The sequence below is a fragment of the Anolis sagrei genome, chromosome Y, assembly GCF_037176765.1.
Source record: "Anolis sagrei isolate rAnoSag1 chromosome Y, rAnoSag1.mat, whole genome shotgun sequence".
NCBI lineage: Eukaryota > Metazoa > Chordata > Lepidosauria > Squamata > Dactyloidae > Anolis > Anolis sagrei.
Window position 1 is genome coordinate 38,299,454 of NC_090035.1, and position 16,045 is coordinate 38,315,498.

Here is a 16,045-nt window from a genome sequence, read left to right on the forward strand (position 1 = left end):
ACAGTTTGTGACCTGGCCCTCTGTTTAAAAAGGTTTGAGGACCCCTTCTCAAGAGTAAGTGATGAATCCAAGAGGACACCCAAACACCCAAATATTTATACATGGCCCTCATCAGGTCTCCTCTCAGCTTTCCCTTCTTCTCTCCTCTCAGTCTTTTCTTCTCAGTCTCATCCCTACAAGACTCATTCTAGGTCCTGGCACTATCGGGTTTTACTATGAGCAAAAGATAGTAATCCTGGCAGACTCAGGTCATTTACACCAGGCATGGGCAAACTTGGGCCCTCTCTCCAGGTGTTTTGGACTTCAACTCTCACCATTCCTAACAGCCTCAGGTGCTTTCCATTTCCTCCTCAGCCACTTAAGCTGTTAGGAATGGTGGGAGTTGAAGTCCAAAACACCTTGAGGACCTAAGTTTGCTCATCCCTGATCTACACTATAGAATTAATGCAGTTGACACCATATGAACTGCTGTGTCTTGCAGTTCTAGGGTTTGTAGCTTGGAGAGGCACCAACCCTCTTTGACGGAGAATGCTAAGGACTTTGTGAAACTACAACTCCTATGATTTACTAGAATTGCAGTTCAAGTGGTACAGAACTGCATTAGTTTTGCAGTGGAGATGCACCCCATAAGAAAAAGTAATGAAGAAAACTTTGTGCAATGTATTGTCTGTGGAACTCCTGGCACAAGATGGAAGGAATATCCCATGGCATTAAAAGGGCTTAGATAAATGCAGAGAAATTGTTCCCCCCCCCCCCCCACAAACTACTATTGGCTAGGAAATAAATGGGAGTTATAGTGGATCCTTGGGTTTGGTTCTAGGCACCAAAATCCATGGACGCTCAAGTCCCATTATATCCAATGACAAATCAAAGTTTTTGGATTTTACTTGAAATATTTTCAAGCTGTTGATTCAGACGGTTGGCTATACAGTGTTCCCTCGCTACTTCATGGTTCACTTTTAGTGGACTCACTGTTTCGCAGTTTTCAAAAAATATTAATTTAAAATATATATTGAAGTATTTTCGCTGTTTCGTGGGGTTTTTGTTGCCGCTGCTCTCCGAGGCGCTTTTCCTCTCTGCCTCCCTCCAGCCTTGAAGGGCCTTTCCTTCCTCTCCTTCACTTTATTTTAAGTTTATAAAGACTTAAAATAGTGTATAACTACTAAAATAATGTATAAATATTAAAATAAATATAGTGTCCCTACATCGGGGTTTTTCACTTATTGCGGGAGGTCATGGAACGTAACCTCTGCAATAAGTGAGGGAACACTGTATATTCAATGATTATAATGGACAGTAGTGGAGAATAGTTATTATTATTATTTTGATTGCCATCTTTATTACTCCTATCCCGCTTTATCTCTCTAAAAGGAGACCCAAAGCGAACACTCAAAGCAATACAATACATTCTCACAACTATGAAACCAAAAAAAAAAAAAAAATCTTTTTAGCCTTTTCTGCCGAAGAGTGTTGCTGCCTCCCCAAACGAGAGCTCCTATCATTCCATAGATTTGAGACATGGCAGTTCAAGTAGGATCAATCTGCATTCATTCTAACAGTGTAGATGCACCCAAAGGAATCTCTTCCCCCAAATATAGAGGGTGTTTCTAAGCGTTTTCCTCCTACCTTCTTCTTGCGCATCCCTTTGCAACAGAGCTTCAAGTTGAGGAGCCCTGAAACAATGAGAAAGCAGCAAATGCTGAAGACGATCTCAATGGAGTCAAGGATAAATGAAAGCCCCCAAAGGGCCAAGGCAGAGCTCTGGAGGGGGGCAGAAAAGACTTTTTTGTGTGGAAACAATTCTCTTCAGTACTTGGCTGTAGACTCAGGGATGGGAGAGACGATGGATCAAGCAGCTCCTTGGAGATGGTTGGACTCCAATTCCCAGTATTGTCATCCCTGACTTAGGTATGCTAGGAGGTGCTGTCCCACAACAGCTGGAGACATTACAGCCCTTGGGGAGATCTAAGCACCCCATTTTGTCCCCTCTTTTTCACTCTGAAGCAAAGATGCCCTTCTGCCATCCCCAAACCAACAGCTACCAGATGGTACCTCTAACCAGCAATGCAATGGGATTGGAAAATAACACTATGTAACAAAAAAAAGTCTGCTCCTGGTTTGAAAATGCTATTTTCTGTTTAATTGCACAGTACTTACTCTGAAAGTAGTTATACTCCAGAAACTTCATTTTTGTGGCTGCCATTTTTAACCTTTCAATGTGCCATTTTGAACCTTTTGTGCAGACTGCAAAAATAAAGTTTTTGCAGTGCAATAAACTTTTTTCTCATGTTTTTATTATACAACCAATTAGGAAATGACATTTATAATCCAGGAACAAAAATCGTGTTACATAGTGTAATCCAAAACTGGTAGAAAAAAAAATGTTTTTCTTGAGTGTCAATTAACCCAAGGGGGGGATCTAACCGGTGAAATAAATGCAGTTTGATACCTCTTGAACGGCCAGGGCCCCATGGTATGGGAGTTGTAGTTTTACAAGGACTTTAAGCTATCCTGCAAAAGAGGGGCTGGTACTTTACAAATTTCTCTGGGTTCCATAGCACGAAGACATAGCAGTTCAAGTGGGATCCAATGGCAGTTGTTTTACAAAGTAGATCAGTGTCTCTCAACCTGGAGATCAGGACCCCGGGGGGTAGGGGGGGTTGTGAGTGGGTGTCAAAGGGGTTGCCAAAGACTATCAGAAAACACAGTAATTTCTGTTGGTCATGGGGGTTCATGTGAGAGCTTTGGCCCAATTCTATCATTGGTGGGGTTCAGAATGCTCTTTGATTGTAATTAAACTATAATTCCAGCAACTACAACTCCCAAATGTTAAGGTCTATTTTCCCCAAACTCCACCAATGTTCACATTTGGGCATATTGAGTATCTGTGCCAAGTTTGGTCCAGATCTATCATTGTTTGAGTCCACAGTGCTCTCTGGATGTTGGTAAACTATAACTCCAAAACTCAAGGTCCGTGTCCACCAAACCCTTCTAATATTTTCTTTTGGTCATGGGAGTTCTGTGTGCCAAGATTGGTTCAATTCGATAGTTGTTGGAGTTCACAATGCTCTTTGATTGCAGGTGAATTATAAATCCCAGCAACTACAACTCCAAAATGACAAAATCAATCACGTCCCAATCCCACCATATTCAAATTTAGGAGTATCAGGTATCTGTGACAAATTTGGTCCACTGAATGAAAAGAGATCCTGCATATCAGATATTTACATGATGATTCATAACAGTAGCAAAATTACAGTTGTGAAGTAACAACAAAAATAATTTTATGGTTGGGGGTCATGGACTGGTTGCTCTGACACGACAAATAAATAAATGGCATTAGGTAAGTTGAGAACCACTGATGTAGATACACCCAAAGGTGCAACCCAACAACATCCAGAAAAGAACATGTTGACTCCCGTAATGAACCTAGGGGGAACTGCCATTGCCTTCAAAGGTTTCCTTTACAAACAAACCCTCCATATATAGAAGCATCTGCGCACAGGGGCTCCTGCAGACTTACATAGACGCGGGTGGGATCGAAGGGGCACTCATGGGAGATCTGGATGAGGTCCATGTTGGCGAAGGTGCAGAGCTCCAGGAGGGTGTGGCCCCGGTTGGCAAAGGTCACCACGATGGCCACCGCCAGCCCTCCGGAGCAGAAGAGTGACAGCAGGGTGCTGCCCACACTCAGGGAGAAGACGGCCCATTTCTGGAAAGAGGGAAAGAGTCAGGCCCAAAGAAACACATCTCTTTGTGGGTCAAGCAGTGAGATGCAGAATCCAAACCCTCTTGGATAGTAAAACAAAGGTGGGGCCCAAAGTGTACCAGGCACTCTCCTGCCCAATTGAAAACCAGATTTGACCAAGCAGCGTCAGAGTGTGGCTAACATGGCCAGTTAATACTATGTAACACAATTTTTGTCCCTGGATTATAAATGTCATTTCCTAATAATAATCTCATTGGGTTGCTGTAAGTTTTTTGGGCTGTATGGCCATGTTCCAGAAGCATTCTCTCCTGACGTTTTGCCTTCATCTATGGCAGGCATCCTCAGAGGTTGTGAGGTCCTCAACTCAGTGATTCTGGCCATGAAAGCCTTTGACAATACAATAATCTCATTTTCTAATCTATCATAAGAACATGGAAAACGATGGTTAAGCTGCCAAAAAATTGCTTCTGCGGGACATTCTGCAACATGTTTTGCTCTAGTTTTTCAAAGTTTCAACCAATTCAACATCGTTTGTGGCAGCCACAATAGAAGTTTATGAAGTTTAACAATGACTTTCAAAGTAAGGACTGCACAATTAAACAGGAAACAATACTTTCAAACCAGGAACAGAAAAAAAATTCAAATTTTGTGACATAGTGTTATTAATTGTGTACTCTTATGCACAAGCCTGGAGAGGCTGCAGCTGTTTGCTTTTGCCCTGTTCAACTGGGAAGACTGAAATTTCACGCTTCCTCTGCTCTGCCTTCTACAGAGTTAGCTCTACTGTTAGCTCTACTCTGACGCCACTTTCATTGCCATGGCTCAATACTATGGATTCAAAGGATCTGTAGTTTAGTTTGTTGTTATTTTTTGTCATGTCAGCTCATCTGCCTCTCCCCGGATTTGAACCTGCGACCTGTCGGTCTTCAGTCCTGCCAGCACAGGGGTTTAACCCACTGCACCACCGGGGGCTTAAGGAATCAAGGGATATGTAGTTTAGTGAGGTACTGGCACTCTTTGTCAGAGAAGGCTGAAGAGGTTATAAAAACACAAATCCCATGATTCCATAGTATTGAGCCATAGCCATTAAAGTGGTGTCAAACTTCATTAATTTGACAGTGTAGAGTGCTTCGTGCCTCACCAAACTACATATCCCTTGATTCCATAGTATTGAGCCATGGCGGTTCAAGTGGCATCAAACTGTATCAATTCAGCAATGTAGAACCAGCCTGAGCACAAATTACACTCCTTCTTTCTAAGCTATTTTCCCAATGGAGGAGTTAGCATTGTGACTGTCGTTTCCACAGAGCTTTGTTTTGGGCCATCCTGGCCATAAATTACAATATGCAACAAAATTTGAAAAAAAAAATCTGTTCCTGATTTGAAAGTGTTATTTCCTGTTTAAGTGTCCAGTCCTTACTTTGAAAGTAATTGTTCCACTCCAGAAACTTTGTTTTTGTTGCTGCCACAAACTGTTGAATTGATTGAGACTCAATGAGATATTCATTGAAAAATTATAGCAAAATGTGCTGCTGCAGGATGTATCTCTTGCAAAGACAAAGTTTTTGCAGTTTAATACACCTTTTCCATGTTTTTTTTATCATACAACCAATTAGGAAACGACATTTATAACCAAGGAACAAAAATTGTCTTACATGGTGTTATTTTTTGCAGTTTCAGCTCAATTTGCAGCAATTGAAGTAAGGGGGAAATAGAAGAAGGAAAGAAACTGGGACACTGAAAGGAAAAGGAAGGACACTTTCTCTGCAGTGTTCCACCTGATCCCAAAATAAGAATCCAACAAATACATGGTTCTTGGTTGAGAAACTGCATGGGCATTTCTAGCCGTTTCAAGTCTCCTTTGTGGCTAGGAAAAGTGGGGTATAAATAAACACAACAACAACAACAACAATCATCATCATCATCACCATCAAACAACAACAGTGATCGGCAGACTGGGTGCAGTGCCTAAAGACCTTGGCCTGCACTTAAAAACAATCGGCGCTGACAAAATTACCATCTGTCAGCTGCAAAAGGCCACCCTACTCGAATCTGCATGCATTATTTGCGGATACATCACACAGTCCTAGACACTTGGGAAGTGTCTGACGTGTGATGTAATACAAAGGCAGCATAATCTTGTTTGCTGTGTACTAATCTTGTTGTGTATCAAATAGTAATAATAATAATAATAATAATAATAATAATAATAATAATAATTCCACATCTCTGTCCTGCAGCTGCCAAGCTTTTAGGGGTTCTGATCAGGGCCTCATTTAGCCCTGGGGATAACAGGGGGCAATGGTGCTCTTGCATGGTTCCCATTCATTACAATAGGTCTCAAAAATCTCCTGTCTGGATTGTGCCCTATGAGGACTTTGCAAACACAGAAGGAGGGAAGCATGCATGCACTAAGCTCTTTGAAGAAAATGGACTTTGGAGCCCTAGACTTGCGATTTCATGAGTTCAAGATCATAAACAAACAGCTTTGGAAAACACCCTTCTTGGGTGTGGCATTTATATCTGAAGTCTCCAACAGCAGATTTAATGAACTTCGGAAAGACCAAGCTTTCCAAGCCATTATCTGATATTCTGGGTGTAGCAGGTGGCAATGTGCCATGACAAGCTTGTGCCATGACAAGGAGCAAATAAAAAGCAGATTTACACCTTTATGCAAGTTGCTCACTTCTGGCAGACAGGGAGGCAAATCCTTCACTAACTGAATAACTGCAAGTTGGAGAAGAAAAACAGTGGCCTGCAACTTCTCCCTGTATCCAAACATCTTCTAATCTTGTGCATAATATATATCTGCAGAGAAAACAGGTTCCCCAGACAGGAAATTGAGTTTCCTGTTTAGGAAGCTCCTTTCCTAAACAGAAAATGCATTATTTTATTATATGCACAAACATGACGTCATTTTTTCTGCAGTGTGCTCCTTCCACTGTGTGATATTAATTAGATGGATGCAGAAAATCCCACAAAAGTATATTATTCTTCCTGAGCCATTTTTAAACCTGGAACATTACAGGTTGGTTACCTTTTATCCAAATTTATAATTATGCAGATTTGGGATTTTGCGAGAGGCATTCATTAAAGATTTCCCCTGACCCACTTCTATTTATCACACATCGCTGAAACTGTACATGTGTAATGATATAAGTCTCGATGGGTTATGTGCCAATTTACAACTCAGAATTAATAACGGTCTTGATTTTACAGGTTCTGAAGTGGTGTGAGATTTCATAATGGACCCAGTGGAATACAAAGCAGTCCTCAAGTTCCTTTACTTGAAAGGCTGCACACCAAAGGAGATGTTTGATGAGATGGAAGAGGTATATGGTGATGATTTCCCCATCGTATGATATAGTCAAGAACTGGTATAGTCAATTCAAATGTGGCCAGACTTTGGGGCAAACAGCTCCAATTCCAGGGTGAACCCACTCCGCTATTTATAAACACACAATCTATCAGGTGGAGGTCACCATTTTGGAAAATCACCACATAACTAATCGCCACTTACCCCAAAATGTCAAGATTAGTGTGGGGTCCATGGAAAAAAATCGTCCAAGACCATCTTCACATGCATAAGGTATCCGCTCACTGGGTCTCCTGGCTGCTCACACCTTTCCAGAAGCAGGAACGAGTTAAATGCTCTCAGGCTGCATTGACAATGATGTGCCATGGAAACCAGGAGGATTTTGTCAACAGATTGATCACACAGGATGAAAGATGGGTCCATCACTATGATCCTGAGGCTAAAGTCCAGTCGATGCAATGAAAGCTCACTGCCTCCAAAGAAGTCACATGCCCAACTCTCAGAAGGCAAAGTCATGCTCACAGTATTTTGGGAACAGCATAGAGTAGTATTGTTGGATTTCCTAGCAAAAGGTATAATGATCACTGAGGCATACTATACTTCACTGTTGCGGACATTGTAGACCATCAAAACCAAGAGACAATGTGGCATGCTTGCTTTCTTCAAGACAGTGCACCAGTTCACAACTCACATGTTGCCCAAATGGAAGCATTCTCCTGTGGCTTTGAAATTCTACCCCATCCCCCTTATTCACCTGATCCCCCTATTCAACATTGGATTTCCACCTCTTTCCAACAGTGAAGTTATTTTTGAAGGCCAAGCATTTTTCAGATCATGAGACTCTGATTTCCAAAGCCACAACGTGGCTTTTGGAGCAACTTGTTGACTTCTACAAGCGAGGTGTTTACAGCTGATTAAAAAGATGGGAGAAGTATGTGTCCCTAGGTGGCACCTATGGAGAGGAGGAGTCAGAACTGGGCCAAGTTTCATTGCTCTCAGTCCACTGGAAGTGGGTCAGGGGAAATCTTTAATGAATGCCCCTTGTATTTGCATACACAGATATAATGTGCTACCTTGGATATGGCACCAACGTTGAAGCGTGAGATACATTTATGTTTCATTGGGTGCTTCTACACTTCAATAGCCATAGTTTAATGCTATGGAGTCCTAGGAGTTGCAGTTTGGCGAAGCCCAAACACTTATGGGCACACCTTGTAAAGCTATAACTCCCAGGACACCATCCTATTGAGCCACGGCAGTTAAAGTGGCATCAAACTGCATTAATTCCCCATTAGAATAAAGTTTGAAGGTGATTTCATTGTTGTTCATTCGTTTAGATGTCTCCGACTCTTCGTGACCTCATGGACCAGCCCACACCAGAGCTCCCTGTCGGCCGTCACCACCCCCAGCTCCTTCAAGGGGTGATTTCATACAACAACATTATTCATAATTTTGTTCATTTTAAAAAATATTGTGTACATTGAATTATTGCAGAGCAAAGGTGCTACTATTTCAGCTCCCCAGGTTTGGGGATTCTGGATTTCAGAATTCTGGATGCTCAAGCTGTATGTCCAAATATGCCTTCCATCAGAAACTCAGCATATTTCAGGTCTTTCTTGCTCTGAAAGACGACTGGCAACTGAAGAGAAAGCAGGCATTTCTTACCAGCGGTTTCCGGGAGATGTATCGAGAGAGTACAATGGCTGCAATGCCACAGGAGATTGTCTGCCAAGAGAACATAGATGTCAGGGAATAAGACACAATATCCATGCCACATTGCTCTCGCGGAGCTCCCAAATCCCACCTGCATCTCCAGGGGAGAATGAATACACACCAATGGAGCAGTGTTTGATGCCTCTCCAGGCCAATTATAGGGTCCCAATAAGAACAACAATAAGGCAACCATTTTGCCTTATGCTACGATAAAACAGAGTTTGGGAGGAAAAATATTGACCACAGAAGAGACCCATTAAGCCCAAAAGCATGGGTGCTTACTATGAACTATCAAATCCGCTTCAAATTATAGCAGCCTTATGAATGGAAGCTTATTAAGAACAGCAAAGGTTTGAAATACCCTAAAACAGTGTTTCTCAATCTGGGAGTCAGGACCCCTGAGGGGGTGTCAGAGGGGTCACCAAAGACCATCATAAAACACAGTATTTTCTGGTGGTCATGGGGGTTCTGTGTGGGAAGTTTGCCCAATTCTATCATTGGTGGAGTTCAGAATGCTCTTTGATTGTTGTTGAACTATAAATCCCAGCAACTACAACTCCCAAATGACAAAATCAATCCCCCCTAACCTCACTTGAATTCAAATTTAGGTGTATGGGGTATTTGTGCCCAGTTTGGTCCAGTGAATGAAAATACACCCTTCATATCAGATATTTACTAGGCCTGGGTAACAACGCAAAAATTTGTTTCTAAAATCGATTCGTTTTTTAGGGTTTTTTGCGTTTCGATATTTAAAAGAATTCCAAAATTTTCCTTTTAAAAAGTTTGATATTTACGAAATTTCGTTAATATTAACGAATCAATTCGTTAAAATGGCGGACGCGGTTGCGCAACATGAAAATATTAGTTTTAAATAATAGTTTTAAATAATAGTTTACCCAGAAGTGGGGTAAATGCCGACCGCTTGCAACCAGAGAGAGGGGAGGGAAACAACTATAAAATTTGCACCAGACATAAAACTTGCACTCGGCTCAGGTCACTTTGACAAGCTCGTGCTCGCTCTCCTCCCTCTTTTCCCTCCTCCCTACCAACATAGACGCCGCCGAGAAATTTGCATATTCATCAGCCCCGGGATCGGATTGGGAGACAGTCGGGGAAAGACAGAGAGCGAGAGAGACCTAGAGAGAGCGCGCGTGCACCCACCCCCTCTCTATCCCTCCCTCCCTCTCCCTCCCTCCCACCCGCGCGGTCGCCTCCGTCTCGCGCAAGCAGCGCGCGCACAGCCAGAGATAGAGGCACACATACGCACACACGCACACACACTGAGCTGCTCCTTTAGCCCAACCCTGAGCAAAGAGGGAGAGAGAGAGAGGGAGAGAGAAGAATCGGGTTGCTCCGCTGCTGTTGCTGCGCCTCCTCCTGCGTTTCCTTTTCCCGGCGGGGGAGGCGATCGGGGGAGTCAGCAACCGCAGCATCGTCGGCCTTGCCGCTGCTGCTGGGCGGGGGTCTTTCCCAGGGCGGCGGATGCCAGGGCCCCGCCGAGCGGGCACGCCGGACCACCCCTGCGCCGGGCCGGGCATGTGAAGATGTCAGTGGGGTATGCATGCCCAGGTGAGCTGGGGAAAGGGGGAAGAAGGGGGCGGGGGGAGCCAGGGGAGCGAGGGGAGGAAGCCAGGCCGGGAAGGGAGCTTGCTCACTCAGTCTCTCTCTCTCGCCTGCCTTCCCTTCTCCTTGCCCCTGCTCGGGCCCCTTTGCAGCCAGGAGCTGAAATAATAACGAAATAATTACAAAACAATTACGAAATAGCTTTAAACATTTGTTTCGTTTTTTAGTTGCTCCTGGATGGTTTGTTATCGCTTCGTTATCAAGAAAAATAACGAATGATTAACGAATTACGAAATTAACGAACGAAACCGCCCAGCCCTAATATTTACATTGCGATTCATAACTAACAAAATTACAGTTATGAAGTAGCAATGAAAATAATGTTACGGTTAGGGGTCACCACAACATGAGGAACTGTATTAGTGGGCGCCACATTAGGAAGGTTGAGAAACACTTTTCTAAAGGCACCAGAACCGATATTATCTTAGAAGTTAAGCAGGGTCAGTCCTGGCTAGTATTTGGATGGGAAACCAGAAATCAATACTATAGGCTATATTTCAGAGAAAGGAATGGGCATTCCTTGCCTAAGAAAATCCTATGAAATTTATGGGGTTACCATGTATCAGCAGGCAATTTGAAAGTACATCCATCCATGAGATCTAGCCTTGGTCCCTTTCTCCTAAATGGCGCAGTATAGATCTTCCAAGGTACCAGGAGTGTTTTGGGGCTGTCGCTCCCAGAATCCACCAAGTTTGGGGACTCTGAGAACGGCAGTCCAAAAGTCCAAGCTTAAAAGGACCGCCAATGAAACCCAGGTTCTTTTGGGCTTTATATCAGAGGGAGAAATTGGCAAAACCACTTTAAATATTCCTTGTTGAAGAAAATCTAATGGAAAATCCACAGAGATCTCCATAAGTAGGCAGACATCTTGAAGGCATTTACACAAACATATGATAGCTTTGCTTTGGTTTGGTAAATGGAAACTTCCTTGAGCAAACTGTGCCACTTGTTCTATAGTCTAACTTTTTTCCCACCAAGAAAAGAACCATGAGATGATACTTTAAGATGGGTATTTATATGCTTATTTGATTTACGTACATCCCATCTTTCCTCCTGAATTGAAGGTAACATTTATAGGGGTGCTCTGGGGTAACCAAGAGCACCCCTATACATATAGCTTAATGGCAACCCATTGAAAAGCATGTAAGAAGCACAGTGGGACATATATAATGGGACACATATGCAATGGGACATATGCAAAGTGATATTTATGCAATGGGATACATATAGAATGGGAAAGATATGCAAGAGGACACATATGCAATGGAACACATATGCAATGGGACATATATGCAATTAGACATAAATACAAGGAGATATATATATATATATATATATATATATATATATATATGCAAGGGGATATTTATGCAATGGGACACATATACAATGGGACAGATATGCAAGGGTACACATATGCAATGGGACATATATGCAATTGGACATAAATACAAGGGTATATATATGCAGGTGTACATATATGAAATGGGACATATATGCAAAGGGACATTTATGCGATGGGACAGAAATGCAAGGGTACATATATGCAAGTGCGCATATATGCAAGGGTACATATATGCAATGGGACACATATGCAATGGGGCACATATACAATGGGACATACATGCAAGTGACATAGATGCAACAGGATATATATGCAATGGAACATAAATACTAGGGTATATATATGCAAGGGTACATATATGCAAGGTGACACATATGCAGTGGGACATATATATAATGGAATATATATGCAATGGTACATATATGTACATATATGTAAGTGTACATATATGCAAGGTACATATATGGAATGGGATACATATGCCATGGGACACATATACAATGAGTCAAACAATATGAGAGCCACATATGTGGGGCTGACGAGGGTAAATAGTAGATGTGATAAGGAAATATGATGTATATACTAGGTTTTATAATATCTTATAATATTTATTTATTTAATTAGTTTGGTATTGTGATATGGCCTAAGGGCTAATCAATAAAATTACTACATGGGTCATATATGCAATGGGATATATATGCAACAGCCTTTTCTTATGACTCCCTATGACCATAAAAAGGATGCAAGGAAAGTATGCATACCAAGATGGCGGAGATGACGGTCACAATGTTGGAGACGGCGTACTGCAAGGAGATGGTGTCCCTGGGGTTGGCGATGTGGCGCAGCACTGTGCCATGTACCAAAGCCCAGGTGATGTTGAGGTGGCCGATGACAATCAGGATGAGGCCTGTTTTCATCAGGAGCTTCTGGGTGCAACTTGGGCTTAGGTGGTCTGGAAGAGTGGGAAGAAAGGAGCTCAGTTCCAACATCCCAGAGGAGGTGCACTCTCCTGGAAAAGAAGATCCCACCTGAACATGATGAAGAACCTCCCAACCATAAGAAGAGCTGTTTGACAGGGGAACTCACTGCCTGGGGGTCCGGTGATGGAGGCTCTTTCCTTGGAGGCTTTTAAACAGAGGCTGGATAGCCATCTGTTGGGAAGGCTTTGATTGTGCATTTCCTGCCTGACAGAAGGGGGTTGGACTGGATGACCCTTGGGATTCCCTTCCAATTCTAGGATTCTATGATAAGGGAGACACATTCAGTAAAATAAGAGACAGAATGGGCGCTTAAGCGGCGGAGGGGGGAAAGGATGGGGCCTGAGGCTGTTAGGAATTGTGGGACTTGAAATCCAAAACACCTGGAGGCCCAAAGTTTGCCCAGTCCTGGTCTATATACTTTCCTTGTTGGACTTGTTTCACATCTGAATTGCACATGGCAAAGTGGGCTTCATGCTCAAGGCATCACAAAGAATCAACCCAGGATCCAGGTCTTGCTTGGTAGTCCTGAGTGACCAGGCATCCCAATATTCTTTCTAGTAAAAATCCCCAATTTTGCAATAGCAAAGTTGATCAATTTGGGACAGCACTTGGATAATATACCAAAATGCATAAAATCAGGAACAGGAATGTAAATGTGTCTGTTAAGTCTAGTTCAGATTATGAAAAGTGTGGCATTTCTTTTAATATCAAACCTTGTTTAAAGGACAAGTTACCATCCACAAGGATTTCCAGGATAAATATTTTAAAAATCATAATAATCTAATTTATTTTATTGACCCAGCATAATGAATGAAGCTTGACATCACTTCAACCGCCATGTCTCAATGTTTTGCTATGGGAACATAAAAGTTGTAGTTTGGGGAAGCAACAGCACTCTTGAGCAAAGGAAGCTCAAGACCGTGCAAAACTACAAATCCCAGGATTCATCGCATCGAGCAGGTTTTTTCAATCTGGGAGTCAGGACCCCGGGGGGGGGGTGTCATAAAGAGAGTGTCAGAGGGGTTGCCAAAGACCACCCAAAAAACACGTATTTCTGATGGTCTTAGGAACCAAGTTTGGTCCAGATCCATCATTGTTTGAGTCCACAGTGCTCTCTGGAGGTAGGTGAACTACAACTCCAAAGGTCCATGTCCATCAAACCTTTCCAGTATTTTCAGTTGGTCATGGGAGCTCTATGTGCCAAGATTGGTTCAATTCCATTGTTGATGGAGTTCAGAATCCTTTTTGATTGTAGGTGAACTATAAATCCCAGAAACTACAACTCCCAAAGATCAAGGTCTATTTTCCCCCAAACTCCATCAGTGTTCACATTTGGGCATGTTGAGTATTCGTGCCAGATTTGGTCCAGATACATCATTGTTTAAGCCCATGGTGCTCTCTGGGTGTAGGTGAACTACAACTCCCAAACTCAAGGTTGATGCCCACCAAACCCTTCCACTGTTTTCTGTTGGTTATGGGAGTTCTGACTGCCAAGATTGGTTCAATTCCATCACTGGTGGAGTTCAGAATGCTTTTTGATTGTAGATGAACTATAAATCCCAACAGCTACAACTCCCAAATAACAAAATCAAACCCCCAAACCCCACTAGTATTCAAATTTCTGTGTGTTGGGTATTTGTGCCAAATTTGGTCCCGTGAATAAAAATACATCCTGCATATCAGATATTTACATGAGGATTCATAACAGTAGCAAAATTACAGTTATGAAGTAGTAACGAAAATAATTTTATGGTTGGGGGGTCACCACAACATGAGGAACTGTATTAAGGGGTCACGGTCTTAGGAAGGTTGAAAACCACTGGCATAGAGCCATGGCAGTCTGAGCTGGTGCCAAACTGCATTCATTTTTCAGTGTAGACATTAGGGCTGGGAGGTTTCGATCGTTATGTTCGTTACTCGTTATTGATTCGTATTTAAATTAGCTTACGATCCAATATTGAGCCATGCAGGAATACTGTGAGGAGTAATTAAGAATTGAAACAATTTTTCCAATTTTCGTAATTATTTTCGTATGTCTGGTGTTGCCTTTCCTCCCCATCCTCATCCTCCTCCTCCTCCAGGAGAAGGAAAAGGGGAAAGAAGGAGAGAAAAGATGCCAGCTTTGCCTTTCCTCCTCCTCCTCCTCCTTCTCCTCCTCCTCCTCCTCCTCCTCCTCCTATTATGTTATTATAATTGTATATTATTATATTATATTAATATAATTGTATATTAAAGCACCCCTGACAGATGGCCATCCATTCTTAATAATAATAATATAATATTAATATAATGTAATGTAATGTAATATAGTTTGGTTTTGGTTAGTTGTTGTTAGTTTTATTACCAACAGTCAACAACAGAGAGAGAAGGGAAGCTTCAGAGGTTCTTCCTCTCCCGTTTGGAGGTTTTTTTTCGTGTATTGCGCAATCGTGTCGACCATTAAAAATCGATTCGTAATTAATAACGAAATTTCGTAAATAACGAAACTTTGAAATCTCAAATTTTGGAAGTCTTTAGAATTTAGAAACGCTGGCGCCCCCTGGAAACGAAGCGAGTTTAGAAACAAATTTTTCCATGGTTGCCCAGCCCTAGTAGACATACCCTTTGCCAGTAAAAAGGAAGTTTCATAGTACTTTTCCAGTTGGAGGGGACCTCAGAGATCATCTAGCCCAACTTTCTACTTATGCAGGCAATCCACAGCTGAATTTGCTTTCGAGGCATAACTGCCAGGCTGCCCCCTTTCAAGGAAAACCACTGCATGGGAGACAATAGGCACGCACACAGATACCAGCCACATTTCTGCCCTGAGGCTCCAGATTCGGATCTTATCAGCCAGCTATTTTCCCAGCATAAAATCCTGTCATGAATGACTTTTCAATGATGTTAAAGCATATATTCTTTTTATTGCAATTTGCAGTGTGAGAAGGTATATCAGATTACAGAAAAACATTTCGACATACAGACATACAGATTCTATGCAACTACATTGGATTTACAATTACATTGGTTAACAAACAAACAAAGGGGAATTCACACACACGTACATGCATTCATCCACATGCATCCAAAATATTAACATATCCTTTTCTCACTCCTTGGAGAAAGACCTGTTCGGCCAGACCCTGATTTCCTGCAGCCTTTCAAAGCATAGTTCCATAACTTCCATAACGCCAAAACTTCAAAATGCTGAAATGCCAAAACTCCTTTCCCTAAGAACAATGCCAAGGACCAGATATCTGTTTTCCATACAGCAGAACCTGACTCCCTGCACAAAATCTAAGACTCCAAAAGCGCACTTCTTCCTCTTCCCTTGAGAAAGAAGCCTCAAAGTGACCAGACTGCTCCTTTGCAGATCTGCC

General features: G+C 42.3%; 1 protein-coding gene across 1 annotated transcript in view; it reads right to left on the reverse strand.

The window, feature by feature from the left end:
* Window positions 1-1,631: 1,631 nt before the first annotated feature.
* LOC137095598 (transmembrane protein 54-like) overlaps window positions 1,632-16,045 on the reverse strand; it is a 35,924-nt gene continuing 21,510 nt past the window's right edge. Inside the window, exons 3-6 of the mRNA XM_067462372.1 lie at window positions 12,468-12,658; window positions 8,691-8,750; window positions 3,524-3,712; window positions 1,632-1,673 (exon numbers count right to left, since the gene is read on the reverse strand). Of these exons, the coding sequence (XP_067318473.1) occupies window positions 1,659-1,673; window positions 3,524-3,712; window positions 8,691-8,750; window positions 12,468-12,658 (455 nt within the window). The 3' untranslated portion in view covers window positions 1,632-1,658. The remainder of the gene's footprint in view (window positions 1,674-3,523; window positions 3,713-8,690; window positions 8,751-12,467; window positions 12,659-16,045) is intronic.